The following is a 13,389-nucleotide window of genomic DNA, read 5'->3' as shown; positions in this document are numbered from 1 at the left end:
GAAAAATAATTTGCAGATATTTCTCTAAGTCCTTTTAGTGTCTTTGAAAGACAGCACTTTTTAGATTTTATTGAACATCAATTTTTTTAATTATTTATTCTTTTCTTTATGTCCTAGCGAAGAAAGCTTTGTCTATCTCAAGATCATAAAGATTTCCTTGTATTTTTCTTCTTGAAGTTTTATAGGTTTTGCTCTTATGTTTAAGAGCAAAACTGTGTTTTGCTGTGTTTCATTTTGAATTAATTTTGTATATGATGTGAGAAAAAGGTTAAAGTTCTTTTTTCCCTATATTGATATCCAGTTTTTCCAGCACCATTTATTACAAAGAATGTCCTTTTCCCATTTAATTACCTTGGCAGCTTTGTTGACAATCAACTGACCATAACTTCTATTAGTAATTTTTGTAATTTTTTGTATATTCATCTTTCATATTTTAATTTTTACATAAATATTTCTTATGTGTGGGATAACATTTTCATTTCAACTGCCAAGTAATTTTTTTGCTAGGATATAGAAACACAATTGATTTTTCAACTCCACAACCATCCTCAAATTGCTTGGCATCTCCATTGAAAAACAACTGCCAAGGCAAAAAAAAATCACTTGCCAATATATGTGTGAGTCTATTTCTGAATTCTTCACTCTGTTCCATTAATAAATATGTCCATTCTTCCACCAATAACAAGCTGTTAGAGTTTTTATAGTCAAATCTGAATTTGTTTGGGTAAGTCTTCACACTTTGTTTTTTTTTTTCTCTTTTAAAATTAAAAAAATATTGGAGTACATTTCATACACAATGTGTTAGTTTCAGGTGTACAGAAAAGTGATATAATTATACATAGACATATATCCATTCATTTTCAGAATCTTTTCCCATGTAGGTTATTACAGAGGATGTTTATGTTAATACCAACCTCCTAATTTATCCCTCCCCCACCTTTCCCTTTTGGTGACCAGCAGTTTGTTTTCTAAGGCTGTGAGTCAGTTTCTGCTTTGTAAATAAGTGCACTTGTTCATTTTTTAAGATTCCATATATAAGTGATATTATATTTGTGTTTTTCTGTCTGATTGACTTCACTTAGTATGATAATCTCTAGGTCCACCCATGTTGTTGTACATGGCATTATTTCATTCTTTTTTATGGCTAATAGCCCATTGTATACATGCACCATATCTTTAATCATCCATTTGTCAATGGACATTTAGGTTGCGTCCATGTCTTGGCTATTTTTCTCTTTGTCTTTTATTTTTCCCAATTTGACTAATATGTGTCTCAGAGTGTTCCTCCTTGGATTTATCCTGTATGGGACTGTCTTCACTTTCTTGACTTGAGCAACTGTTTCCTATCACACGTTAAGAGTGTTTTCAGCTATTATCTCTTCAAATATTATCTCAGGCTCTTTCTCTCTCTTTCCTCCTTCTGGAACGCCTATAATACAAATGTTGGTACATTTAATGTTGTCCCAGAAGTCTCTTAAAACTGTCCTAATTTTTTTATTTACTTTTTTCAATTGAATGTATTTTATTAAGACTAATTCTGAATGGAAAAACATAGCTAAAATAGTGCCTTTGGCATCTTATTTGAAGCTTTCTATTCCATTCTATTCCCTCATCTCCCTCCTTCATTTTATGTCAAGTCACAAACTTGGTTTCATGATAATAAAATCAGTCTTAGGCCTCTGGCATGCTTTCATGGAGAGTTTTGTTGAAATGGCTGCAGTAAAAAAACAGGGAGACCACCTTGTACTGTGGGCCCACTAATGGCTTCGGCTTTGTACTTGGAAGCCAGGTGGACATCTGCCATCTTGTGTCATAGCCACCTCCAGAATTTGGACTCTATGAGTTTATATCCTCACAGCACCAGATGGTGTTCCAGGGATCACCCTTCCTGTAAGGATCCTCCTTGTAATGTGGATTCTTTATCCATGGGGAAGAAAAGGACTTTTGAAGAATGATTCTTGAGAAATGTGCTACATACTATTGTATTGCATGATATATTTCATAGATTCCATATCAGTCACTTTTCCTTGGTCACACCAGAAGATTTTAGTTCATGAAGCCAGATGGTAAGATAGTCCAAACCCAGCTTCTTAACCAGCATTGGATAGTCACTCCAGTTGTAGACTTTTTCTTGGAAAGGAATGTTGTAGGAGGGCCAGTATCCTCTCCGCAGAGCATTAGTTTTAAACTGTCCTTACTTTGTTTTCATTCTTTTGTTCCATGGCAGTGATTTCTACCATTCTGTCTTCCAACTCACTTATCTGTTCTTCTACCTCATTTATTCTGGTAGATTCCTTCTAGCGCCTTTTTCATTTTAGTTACTGTATTATAAAACTCTGTTCTTTATACCTTCTAGCTCTTTGTTAAACATTTCTTGTATCTTCTTGATCTGTGCCTCCATTCTTTTCTGAGATTTTGAATCATCTTTACCCAACATTACTCTGAATTTTTTTTGGTAGATTGCCTACCTGCACGTCACTTAGTTGTTCTCCTGGGGTTTTATCTTGTTCCTTTGTTTGGAACATATTTCCCTGCTGTCTCATGTTGTCTAAGTTTCCGTGTTTGTGGTCTCCTTTCCATAGGCAACAGGATTATAGTTATTTTTGCTTCTGATATCTGCCACCTAGTGGGTGAGGTTGGTCCAGGAGATTGTTCAGGCATCCTGGTGGGAGAGACTGGTGCCTGCCTAGTGGTGGGTGGACCTGGATGTTGCCCCTCTGGTGGACAGAGCTAGGTCAAGGGGTATGTTTAGAGGCATCAGTGGACTCCAGATTACTTTATTCAGCCTGTCTGCTAATGAGTAGTGTTGTGTTCCCATCCTCCTGTTGGTTGTTTATCCTGAGGCATCCCAGCACTGGAGCCTATAGGCTGTTGGGTGGGGCCAGGTCTTGGTGCCAAAGTGGCAACCTCCTGGAGAGCCTGCTGCTGCTGCTGTGAAGTCGCTTCAGTCGTGGCCAACTCTGTGCAACCCCATAGACGGCAGCCCACCAGGATCCCCCATCCCTGGGATTCTCCAGGCAAGAACACTGGAGTGGGAGCTTACATTGTTGAATATTCCCTGGAGCTTCTACCACCAGTGTCCATATCCCTACCGAGAGCCAGGATACCCTCCAAGACCTGCAGGTAGGTCTGGCCCAGGTTTCTATGGCGTCATTGCTTTAGCCTAGGTCCCAGTGCTCATGAAACTTTGTGTGCACCCTCTAAAACTGGAGTCTGTTTCTCCCAGCCCTGTGGAACTCCTACACTCAAACCCTGCTGGCCTTCAGAGCCAAATGCTCCAGTAGCTCCTCCTTCCTATTACAGATCCCCAGGCTGGGAAGCCTGGTGTGGGACTCAGAATTCTCCTGTGGGAGAATTGCTGCAATATATTTTCCTGTTTGTGGGTAGCCCACCCAGCAGGTATGGGATTTGATTATATCATGAAAGCACCCCTCCTACTCTCTCACTGTGTCTTCTTTGTCTTTGGATGCAGAATATCTGTTTTGGTAGGTGCCAGCGTTTTCTGTTGATGGTTGTTTAGCAGTTAGTTGTGATTTTAGTGTTTTCACAAGAAGAGGTGAGCTCATCCTTCTACTCTGCCATCTTGTCCTGCACTCTTCATTTATTCCATTTTGTGAGAATATTCACATAGCTCACTGCAGAAATAATGTGTTTGGTTAAGGCCTGTGGCTCTGATGCAACTGGATGCACGTATCATATGGTATATTTATCCTATTACCTTGATAAAAACTGAAACAAATTCTATCTTTTTAAACACATTTGACTTCAATGTTTTTAGATGAGCAATTATAGTCTTATAGAACATTTCTTAGATTTCTTCCTTCCCCAGTACATAGAGAAACGCTATGGGTGGTGAGTGCAGGTAAAAAGGCAAGTAGAACTTGAGAAGTCCAATTAGTTATGATCTCTCATCTATCCCTCTCATTCTTTTTTTTTAAATTTAAAAAATTCATTTATTTTTGACTGTACTGGGTCTTCACTGTTGCACAGGCTTTTCTCTAGTTGGGATGGATGGGCTTCTCATTGTGGTGGCTTCTCTTGCTGCAAAGCATAGGCTCTAGGCATATGTGCCCCATAATTGTAGTTCCCAGACTCCAGAGCACAGGCTCAGTAGTTGTGACCTATGGGCTTAGTTGCTTCACGGCATGTGGGATCTTCCTGGGTCAGGGATTGAACTCACGTCTTCTATGTTAGTAGGCAGATTCTTTACCACTGAGCCACCAGGGAAGCCCTATCCCTCCCATTCTTAAGTGCTGCCCAAAGGCCTGATGCCTTCTTCTTCCTGTCCCCTTTGATTCCTGAATGTGGAGGTCATCACATCTTCTTTCTCAGTCTGTGTACTTCTCCAGCTTAGTACTGATCTTCTGCCTTGAAAGACCCTGCTCTCTAGCCTGAAGGACTAAGGTTAATAAGGAGGAGAAATATAAGGTTTGACTTCATCTGCCAATCATGTGCCCTCTAAATGGACAAGGGTCATTTGAGTCTCAAGGAAACTCCAGGCTGGAGAGTACCATCTTAATATGTGCCAGTCCTCGCCCAGGAAAAGTGACATCCCTATCACAGCAGGGGATGTAATGGTTCGAAGCAGATTCTAAGCCACATTAGTCCTGGGATTCTGAGATTACAGTGGGGTCCTTGGCAAAAAGGAACGTCACAGAAGAGTGTTCTGACAGATGCTTGGAAACACTTGGTTCAATGCCACCAGACCTCTCTCTCTCCTTTCAGCTTATACCTGGGAGGCCTGTCACCAAGTCCCTTTGAGCAGTGACTTGAGCCACCTGGTGGCAGAGATCCGAGCTTTGCGAGGGCAGCTGGAGCAGAGCATTCAGGTGAACAACTGTCTGCGACTGCAGCTCGAACAGCAGTTGGATGGTGGTGCCAGCAAAGCCAGCCTCAGCTCCTCCTCCATTAACCAGAAATTCCCCACCAACACTGACCCTGGAAACAAGCAGCCGTTCTTCCAAGGTAGGAAGGAAAAGGGAATCATGAAGCCCTCAGCCAATGGGAAGGTCCCCAGGATATGTGTGGTGGAAGGGACAATATTGCCTCTTCCACACTCCTTAGGGTCAGGGTGAAGTCAAAGATGCTTCAGTACAGCACCTTGAGGGCATGGAGTTTGGGGTCAGATCTGGCTCCAGATTCTGAGTTTGCCACTTACATGTTGTTTGCCTTAGGAAAAGTGCTAAAACTCCTCAAGTATTTAAGCCTTAGCTTCCTCATCTTTAACATGAGGGTAATAATAATATAAACTATTATGTGGAGCATTAAATGAAATAATTTACAAGTGCCTGATACCATGAGAAGTACTCAAAACAATTAACAGCTGTATATGTTAATGCCTATTCCTTATGTTTGTTGAGTGTTTTAAAATTTACCATGTTTTCAAATAATTTTTCAAATAATTTCATCAGAGCTAGTGCAGGATTTACTATCTCTGTATTTCACATGAGAAAATATAGGCACTGAGACAATTAACTGATACGCTGAGGTCTGCGGGAGTTAACGGGCCAACCCAGGATTTAAAGCAGAAGTTTTGATTTGCTGTGTTCCTTCTCCTTCATTATGTTCTGTCTTGGTATTGCTTCTCTTCCCTCTCAGGCTTTGCCCTCTCAGTGCCTCCCCACAGCACCAGCCAGGACTCATCCCTGCTGGCTCAGTCACTCCTCCTCATCATCATATAGCAGAGAGGCCTGAGCTAGAAATCTGGTTCTAAGCCACATTTGCCTGAGTAGGATCATATCAGTCTCTTCGTGATATTTTCCAGATTGCAGTCTGGTCTCCACTAGGGCATCTCAAACTCACCAAGGCTTATGTCTCCTATTCTTCTTATACTAGTACATATTTTCCAGTACTGACTCATCAGAACAGTGATTAGAGAGCAGAGTTAAATCCCCATAAATCCATTCACTTCTTGATCAAATATTTTAACATATGTACTGCATATCAGTTCAGTTCAGTCACTCAGTCGTGTCCGACTCTTTGCTTCCCCATGAATCGCAGCACGCCAGGCCTTTCTGTCCATCACCAGCTCCTGGAGTTCACCCAAACTCATGTCCATCGAGTCAGTGATGCCATCCAGCCATCTCATCCTCTGTCATCCCCTTCTCCTCCTGCCCCCAATCCCTCCCAGCATTAGAGTCTTTTCCAATGAGTCAATTCTTCACATAAGGTGGCCAGAGTATTGGAGTTTCAGCTTTAGCATCAGTCCTTCCAAAGAACACTCAGGACTGATCTCCTTTAGAATGGACTGTTTGGATTTCTTTGCAGTCCAAGGGACTCTCAAGAGTCTTCTCCAACACCACAGTTCAAAAGCATCAATTCTTCACATATATTTATGCATATTTATATTTAGTTACAAAGCATTGTATTAGACATACTGCATACAATATTGTATTTGTATTTGGGATTAAAAAAATACACCTAATAATTTTTTCAAATTACAAGCTTTTTTCTCATGGAACAGCCTTCACATCTTATTTCAAAATAAGTGATTAGCTTGCTGTTGGCTTTGATTGTGGAACATGGGTGATGACTGTATGAGAGGAGAGTCATGGTGCCTTAGATCTCCAGTGGAGTGGTGTGTTCCAGGGTTCCTAAAGCTGTGGCTGTCTTTACTCCCTAGATTCGGTTGCCTCCCCTCCAGTTCGGGATGTGGGCATGAATTCTCCAGTTCTGGTCTTCCCCAGCTCTTCTTCTGCGGCTCCTGGCCCAGAGACCACAACCTTCAGTAGGACGAACGGTAAAGAGGGCAACCACAGGACTCAGGGTCTAATGATGGAAAATTATTAATACAAGTAACTTTTGGTTCTCTGTATACACATTATCTGAATTTAGAGATTTTTCTCTGCATGTCCCAAGGCCTTTAGCCCTATCATTCCACCTCCTGTGGCTGCCTTTTTTGTCACTACTCTTCCTCATATGGTTTTCCTATTGCTCTGGTATTGCTTCATTGTACTGTAACCTCTTCCTTCTTGAAAGTGCTCTCTGTATCCAGCTTAATTTCCTTGTCTGTGTCTACTCAACCCCCAAATTAAAAAAAAAAAAAAACACATTAATGTCTTTCCTGAATGTTTGTCAATAAGGATAAAATTTACCTCCTGGCAATTTTATGATTCTGAGATGGTGAGAGAAAGGCTATAATAATACAGAACCCAGAATATGTATGGACTTCACAGGTGTGCTTTCCAAAACTGTCAATCTTGTTTCTGGCCTCTTTTACTATTTGATGTCCCTTTTGGATTGAACTGAGGATGACTATGAATAACAGTGGGTTCTTTGTTGTTGTGGTTTTATTCCTCAGAGCTGGGTTTGGATGCTTCTCCAGTAATGAAGAACCCTCCCAAGCTGGAGGGTGACGCCACTGATGGCTCCTTTGCCAGTAAGCATGGCCGCCACGTCATTGGCCACATTGATGACTATAGTGCCCTAAGAGAGCAGATTGGGGAGGGCAGACTGCTGGTCAAGAAGATAGCATCACTGCTGAGACCAACCTGCAGCTTCTCTGGTCTTGAAGCTCCAGGCATAGAGGTAATCACATTTTAGCTCTTAGGTGCACCTTTTCCATAAGCCCTTTCTTCTTTTGATTTTAACTCCTTCTCCCACTATCGTTTTTCCTGCTCCACATCTCTCACCAGCTGAGGATGTATCTTCCATTTACATCCAGCTAGGCCTTCCGTCTTCACCAGCTAGTTTCACTACCACCTTTGTTCTGTTCCAGATGTAGCTGACTCTCTATTTCCCCTGAGAACCACAGAAAAGCATGCGCAGCATTGCCATCCTCATCAGTAGAGCATGTTAAGCATCAGCATACTTGCAATGCTGTTTGGTTCTTTATTATCTGCTAAAGTCACACTGGGATATGATCATTTGTGGGCAGGATAAAATCACTTCATCAGTTGCCTGGGAATTGAGAATATTCATCCATATGGGCCAGATGTGTGGAAGGGGTGAGGAGAGTGGCAGGCTTGGATTTCTCTGCTCAAACCGAGCAGGAGAGGAGAGCAGGCCACAAGGCTTCTCAGAGTCTTTCCCCAGGGAGAGACCTAGGTACCAGCCACTGTGCTGTCTTAGCTCCAGGAGCCCCCACACGTGAGAGGGAGACCCACACCTGAGTCAACAAATACAACAAGGGGCTCCAGGCACAGTGCTGGAAGTGCTGACGGAGTGAACCCAGAAGTGGCGATTATCCCCAAAGGAAGGCGACAGGCTCATGGGGGTTAGGGCACCACTAGCGGCCGTGCAGTTCTCTGGGGAGGAGAACATGCCAGGTAAAGGGAGCAGCACTCAGTCCTTTGAGCTACAAATGGTGCAGCCCATTTGAAGCATAAGGCCTGATTTAGGGAAGGGCAGTGGGGGTGGGGGTACAGTACAAAAATAGGAACCTTAGACTCCAGAGCACGAAGCAGGACTAAAAGCTAAAAAGTGTGGAATCAAATGAATTCTTACAAAGTGGGAGATCCTTGCTGAGATCAGAGAACCTTGGCTTCCAGGTTAGAAAAAAGTCTCACAGGTTCAAGCAAGCCTGTGGCCGTACCTCGCTCACAAAGGAAGCCGAGGCCTGTGCTCTCTCAGCCACAGGGATGCCCATGGCTACTGCCCCTTTCCCAGGTGATGGGCAGTGAAGGCATCCAGGAGCTGAGGAGCAGCGCCACCACCCTGCACCACCGGTTGGAGGAGTCGGCCTCCCTCCTCACCATGTTCTGGCGAGCAGCCTTGCCAAGCTCCCCCAGCCCTGTGCTTGTGGACAAAGTGGTAAGAAGCCAGCATCCTCTACTGGTTCTGCCCCCCAACTAGCCTTCTACCTCCTCGGCCTGCAGAGCCTGAAGATCAGGAGCCAAATGGGCAGTTGGGACAAAGGTGACATGAGGCGTGTGTCCCTGGAGGGAGACCTCTCCTCCATGGTGAGCGCTCTCTGTGCAGGTCTGAAAACATTCCTCTCCTCCCAGCCTGACCCCCAGGATAAGGAGCCAAACAGAAGAAGAAAAGAACATAGAGGAGGCAGAGACATGAGAGCCCTGATAACCCACAATTGTTCCATCCCTTTAACTTTCTGAAGTTCAGCTGAGCTGAAGTTCAGGGCCATTTAAAACATCAACACCTCCTTTTCCATCCTAAGCCCACTCCCACTCACCCCTAAGTCCACATAGGCAGACAGGATCACAGAATGTCACCAGGAGTGGACCAGCCCTTTTTACCCACCCACTGAAATCCCAGAAAAATTTCCACTTAAACCTGTGTCTCTGGGTCAAGCCTGGTGAGAGTCAGCCTCCCCCAGGTGCTCTCAGATCTCAGGCCACTCTGGTTGATGATCTTGCATTAGGTAGATTTCAAAATCCCTCCTAGGGTTCTCATTCTAGACTAGTATCAGTGATAACTTTATGGGATCCAACTTTGCTAATTGCAGGGAGGAAGTATTTTGCCATCCTGAGGTTGGCAGATGTATTTATAGACTTGTAGACTGTATCAGGCCAGCCCTGTCTCCCCAGGCATATATTCCTAATGACCAAGTTTTGATGCCCAAGTGATAGAACTATGTCAGCACTAAATCAGAGCTCTTACTCACAGCTGGGAGTTTCAGTGTGGCCTGGACTCAGGTTCTCTGCGGCAGCTGGAGTGTGGCCTGTGCTCCTTTGCACAGGGGCTTCCAGGTCCTCAGTGTTCCCACCTCATGACCCATCCTGAGCCATCACCTGCTGGAGGGTTTTAGAGGTTTTCATGAGGGAAATCTGGTCCAGAAATACTTGAGAAGATTGTAGAATCCTATTTGGGGTGTAAAGAGCCACAAATCACAGGGTGCTTTAGGCCTTCTGACCACTGACAGAGCACCTATTTTTCTTCCCAGGGAGAGTCTATGAAAAAGGAGCTTCTGGAACTGAGAACCAAACTATCCAAACAGGAAAGTCTCCTTCAGAGTACATCTGAGCGTCTGAAGACCGCCAACCAGCAGAAGGAGAGCATGGAGCAGTTCATCTTCAGCCAGTGTGGGTGCCCTGAGCCAGGGAATGGGACAGGAAACTGGGGGGCCTTCCAGGCTCCCCACCTGGGCTGTGAATGGACATTGACCATAGAGGCTAGGGGATGGGGGAGACTGATGTGATATCCCTGAACCTCCTGTGCCATCAGTAATCATAGAGGCAGAGGAGGAGATGTGAGGGTGGAGGGGAGCAGGAGACCCCAAGCGGGGTGGCCAGAAAGACAAGCTTTAGAACACACACACCCAAGACAGATATGGACCCCGCTGGTAATTTCTGCCTTTGGGAACTGTTTTTTTGTTTGTTTGTTTGTTTGTTTGTTTCAGTGACCAGGACACACGATGTTTTGAAGAAGGCAAGGACTAATTTGGAGGTAAGGAAACCACTGCACTGATCAGAGCAAACTATCACCGTCTGTATCAGAATGCACAGGTGACTCCTGACCTGTGCTGACCTTCCAAGAGGAAATTTCTGGTCCACCTGTGAGAGCACAGGTTCTCAATGAACATCCCTCTAGATTCCATCCCCATCAGTCCTCCCACCCTAATCAGAAACCTTCCCTGACTTCTCAGTTCACTCTCACTTTGTCATCATCTCTCTTGACCCCAATTCTCTCTCCTTTATGCCATGTCAGGACTGGGGAGAAATGCAGTTCAGTTGATTCTCAAGGTCAGAGGACATGTGGGGTCTGCCTCTGAATGAGCTTTCCAGTAAAGGAATCCTGAGGCCAGTCATGGGTTCCAGGGTTCCTATGTCACTATATGAAAAACCGATGGAAAGATGCCACCTAACAAGTTGATTTCACTGCATAATATTGGGCTGAAAGCAGCAATTTGATTTTGACAAGTTTTTCTTTAGGAAACAACATAAAATCATTGGGTCTTATTGATCTAAAAGAGAACTTGGTAATAAGGAAAAACTGAAACTTAAAGGGAAAGATTATTTATAAGGCAGGCATTCTCTATGTTTATTGAAAATACCAATGCATTCTCTAGCAGCCACTTTGAAGAAAAACTTGAGGTGTTAGAAATGGCTTCAGAGTCAAAAAACTAAGCCTTTTACCTTGGACTTTAAAGCTTTGCCATAATCAGTTGAGCTCATTCCTAGGAATGTTCCTAAATTGTAACCTAAAAAGATGTTGACCCCACAGTGTAAAAATGGGTTGGGCCATAATTTAACCCTGATTTTTTTTCCTGCTAATTTCTTCTGATTCCTTTCTTTTCTGAGCCTTTTTAGAAGACCTCTTACAAGACTGCTTCTGTAAAGCCTTATTCCTGTCCCAGCAAAGGTAACCCAACAGCCTCTCATACTCGCTGGCTTGGGAGTCTCCTTCCCACTTCTGCTAGGCCACTGGAAATGGACCAGGGCCCCAGTTCTAATCCCAGGCTTGTCACTAACTGGCTGTGTGGCTTTGGCTGGCCCCAGTCTCTGTGAGACCACTGACCCTCATCTGGAAGAGGAGGCACTAGATTTAGATGATTTCTGAGGGCCCTGCTGACCTGCCCCCACCACCCCCCACCCCCGTCTCCTCATCAAGTAAACAGAACATAAACTTAACAAGGGCCTGCCTCTCAAAATGCCCTCTCCTTCTTACAACAGGCCACTTCTATATGTGCCTGTTTCATGCTAAGCATATCTTTTCCTGGGAAATGACAAAAGTCATCCTCGTTCTCCCAAGCAAACTGGAGAGTGAGCTGGCCCCTGAAGAGGGAGCCGTAGGGTCTGGCCACCTGGTGTGCAGTGGCTGTGAGCAGAGATCTGGCCACAGGTGGTGTGGGAAGGTTTCACTCTAACCTGGTGGCACCCACTGCTCCTCCAGACCTCAGCGCCTCCTTTCAGCTCATCCTCTTGACAGGCTCTCACCACGATCCTGGCTTCTGTCACCACTCAGCCCTCTCCAGCCTCAGTTAGCCACCAGCAGGACCTGATAATGGACTCTTACTTCCATTGTGTTACTTTGGTCTCCAGGTGAAATCCCTAAGGGCCCTGCCATGCACTCCAGTCCTGTGACCCTTGCCTTCCAGGAGACATGCAAGAAGCGAAGCCACCAGAGGTCCTTAAAACAGCAGGAAGGATGGGCCTGTGCCCCTTCTTCACAGCTGCCTGTCTGCTGAGGAGGATCTGGGCCCTCCTCCACCCCTACTGGAGGGTCTGGAAGGAGTCAGAGATGTGGCCTCATGGGCAGGGTGAAAGGCAGAGGGCCTTTCCTGCAGTTGAGGAATAACAAGGCAGAGTGCACACGGCTCAGCACTAAGGAAAACATGCCTAGTTCGTAGAGGACCTTGTGACACTGCTTCTGAACACGCTGGGGGCGTGGGAGCCAGCAACAGACATTTTTTGCCTCATCACCTGTCCTCAGAGGGTCAGCTCAGGGGAAACAGGACCTGCTTCCCCACAATGCAGCATGTGGTCCCCACACTGGTGCTCCTCGGCAGATCTGAAAGCACAGGACTGAGCAGAGGTGCCCTGCAGGTCAGCGTGGGCATGGGGGGCCTGACTGCCTGACCCAGGGCCCATGCAGCTGGGTCACTGTCAGGCTGGGCATCAGTTGACACTGCAGCACCTGAGTACTTTGAATCCATGTGGTGGGAGTGGTGACTCCCATATGCCATCTCATGCTTAGCCTAGACTTCCTACTTATATTCTATTGTGATCTCCAAAAGCTGTACTGACTTTACATATACTGTCCCCTTTTGTCATCCCAACTTATCTCTGGTAATGAGGGACTAATGGCCACAGCAAGCCCACTGAAAGTCTTGTGTAAAGCAAAGCAGTGATCATTTTTAAGTGACATGCAAGAGGCCCCCAGTTGTGCTTGTGCTGAAGCCTAGTCTGTGTCTTCACAAAAGTGCTTTAGAAAGTGTGTATGTGTGTATAAATGTATGATATATATTTATATATGTTGCTATAGTGATATGTGGAAAGCTAACATAACTGGTGGACAGGGTCAGTGAGAGGAAATGACACAGTCTTTTTGGTGGCTATTAAAGCAAACTATGTATAAAAAAAAAATAGTTTTCTTTGCCTGCTTAGTTTCCAATTTCTATACCAGCCTGCAGGGTGAGTGTGTAAGAATAGGAAAGACAAACTGTCACTAAAAAGCTCAGCATCTGAAGCAGAATCAAGATACTGTAGTAGCTGGTATGGAGATCCCCTCCCCCACAAACACATCAAAAATACATTCACATGTGGGACACTTCTTAATGGAAACTAACTGGAAACTAGCATAACTCCTGAAAACCAAAGCTGCAAGAAGGATCTACACATAACTCGGTAGGATGGGAAAGAAAAGTATCTGTCCGGGCTCTGGGCCCCTGGGAGGGATCTGCAAAGAGAAGGTCCACAAGGGTAGACCCCAGCCCTGGAGTTAGCAGGTCAAGTCACAATTTGGGCATCCCAGTCCTGGGGTCCTGCAAGG

The 13,389-nt window shown here is 44.8% G+C and overlaps 1 protein-coding gene across 11 annotated transcripts in view; it reads left to right on the top strand.

Annotated features, from left to right (window-relative positions):
- PDE4DIP (phosphodiesterase 4D interacting protein) overlaps window positions 1-12,983 on the top strand; it is a 238,489-nt gene extending 225,506 nt beyond the window's left edge. For 8 of the 11 annotated variants that reach the window (XM_055584577.1, XM_055584581.1, XM_055584583.1 and 5 more), the window contains 8 exons: window positions 4,726-4,965; window positions 6,623-6,739; window positions 7,301-7,527; window positions 8,608-8,751; window positions 9,842-9,980; window positions 10,298-10,344; window positions 11,208-11,259; window positions 11,940-12,983. In XM_055584577.1, the coding sequence (XP_055440552.1) occupies window positions 4,726-4,965; window positions 6,623-6,739; window positions 7,301-7,527; window positions 8,608-8,751; window positions 9,842-9,980; window positions 10,298-10,344; window positions 11,208-11,259; window positions 11,940-12,085 (1,112 nt within the window). In that variant the 3' untranslated portion in view covers window positions 12,086-12,983. Of the gene's footprint in view, window positions 1-4,725; window positions 4,966-6,622; window positions 6,740-7,300; window positions 7,528-8,607; window positions 8,752-9,841; window positions 9,981-10,297; window positions 10,345-11,198; window positions 11,260-11,939 lie in introns of all 11 variants that reach the window. The other 3 variants (XR_008715612.1, XM_055584578.1, XM_055584580.1) reach the window with 3 other exon arrangements.
- Window positions 12,984-13,389: the final 406 nt, after the last annotated feature.

The sequence above is a fragment of the Bubalus kerabau genome, chromosome 6, assembly GCF_029407905.1.
Source record: "Bubalus kerabau isolate K-KA32 ecotype Philippines breed swamp buffalo chromosome 6, PCC_UOA_SB_1v2, whole genome shotgun sequence".
Lineage (NCBI taxonomy): Eukaryota > Metazoa > Chordata > Mammalia > Artiodactyla > Bovidae > Bubalus > Bubalus kerabau.
This window is presented reverse-complemented; position numbering and strand designations above follow the sequence as displayed.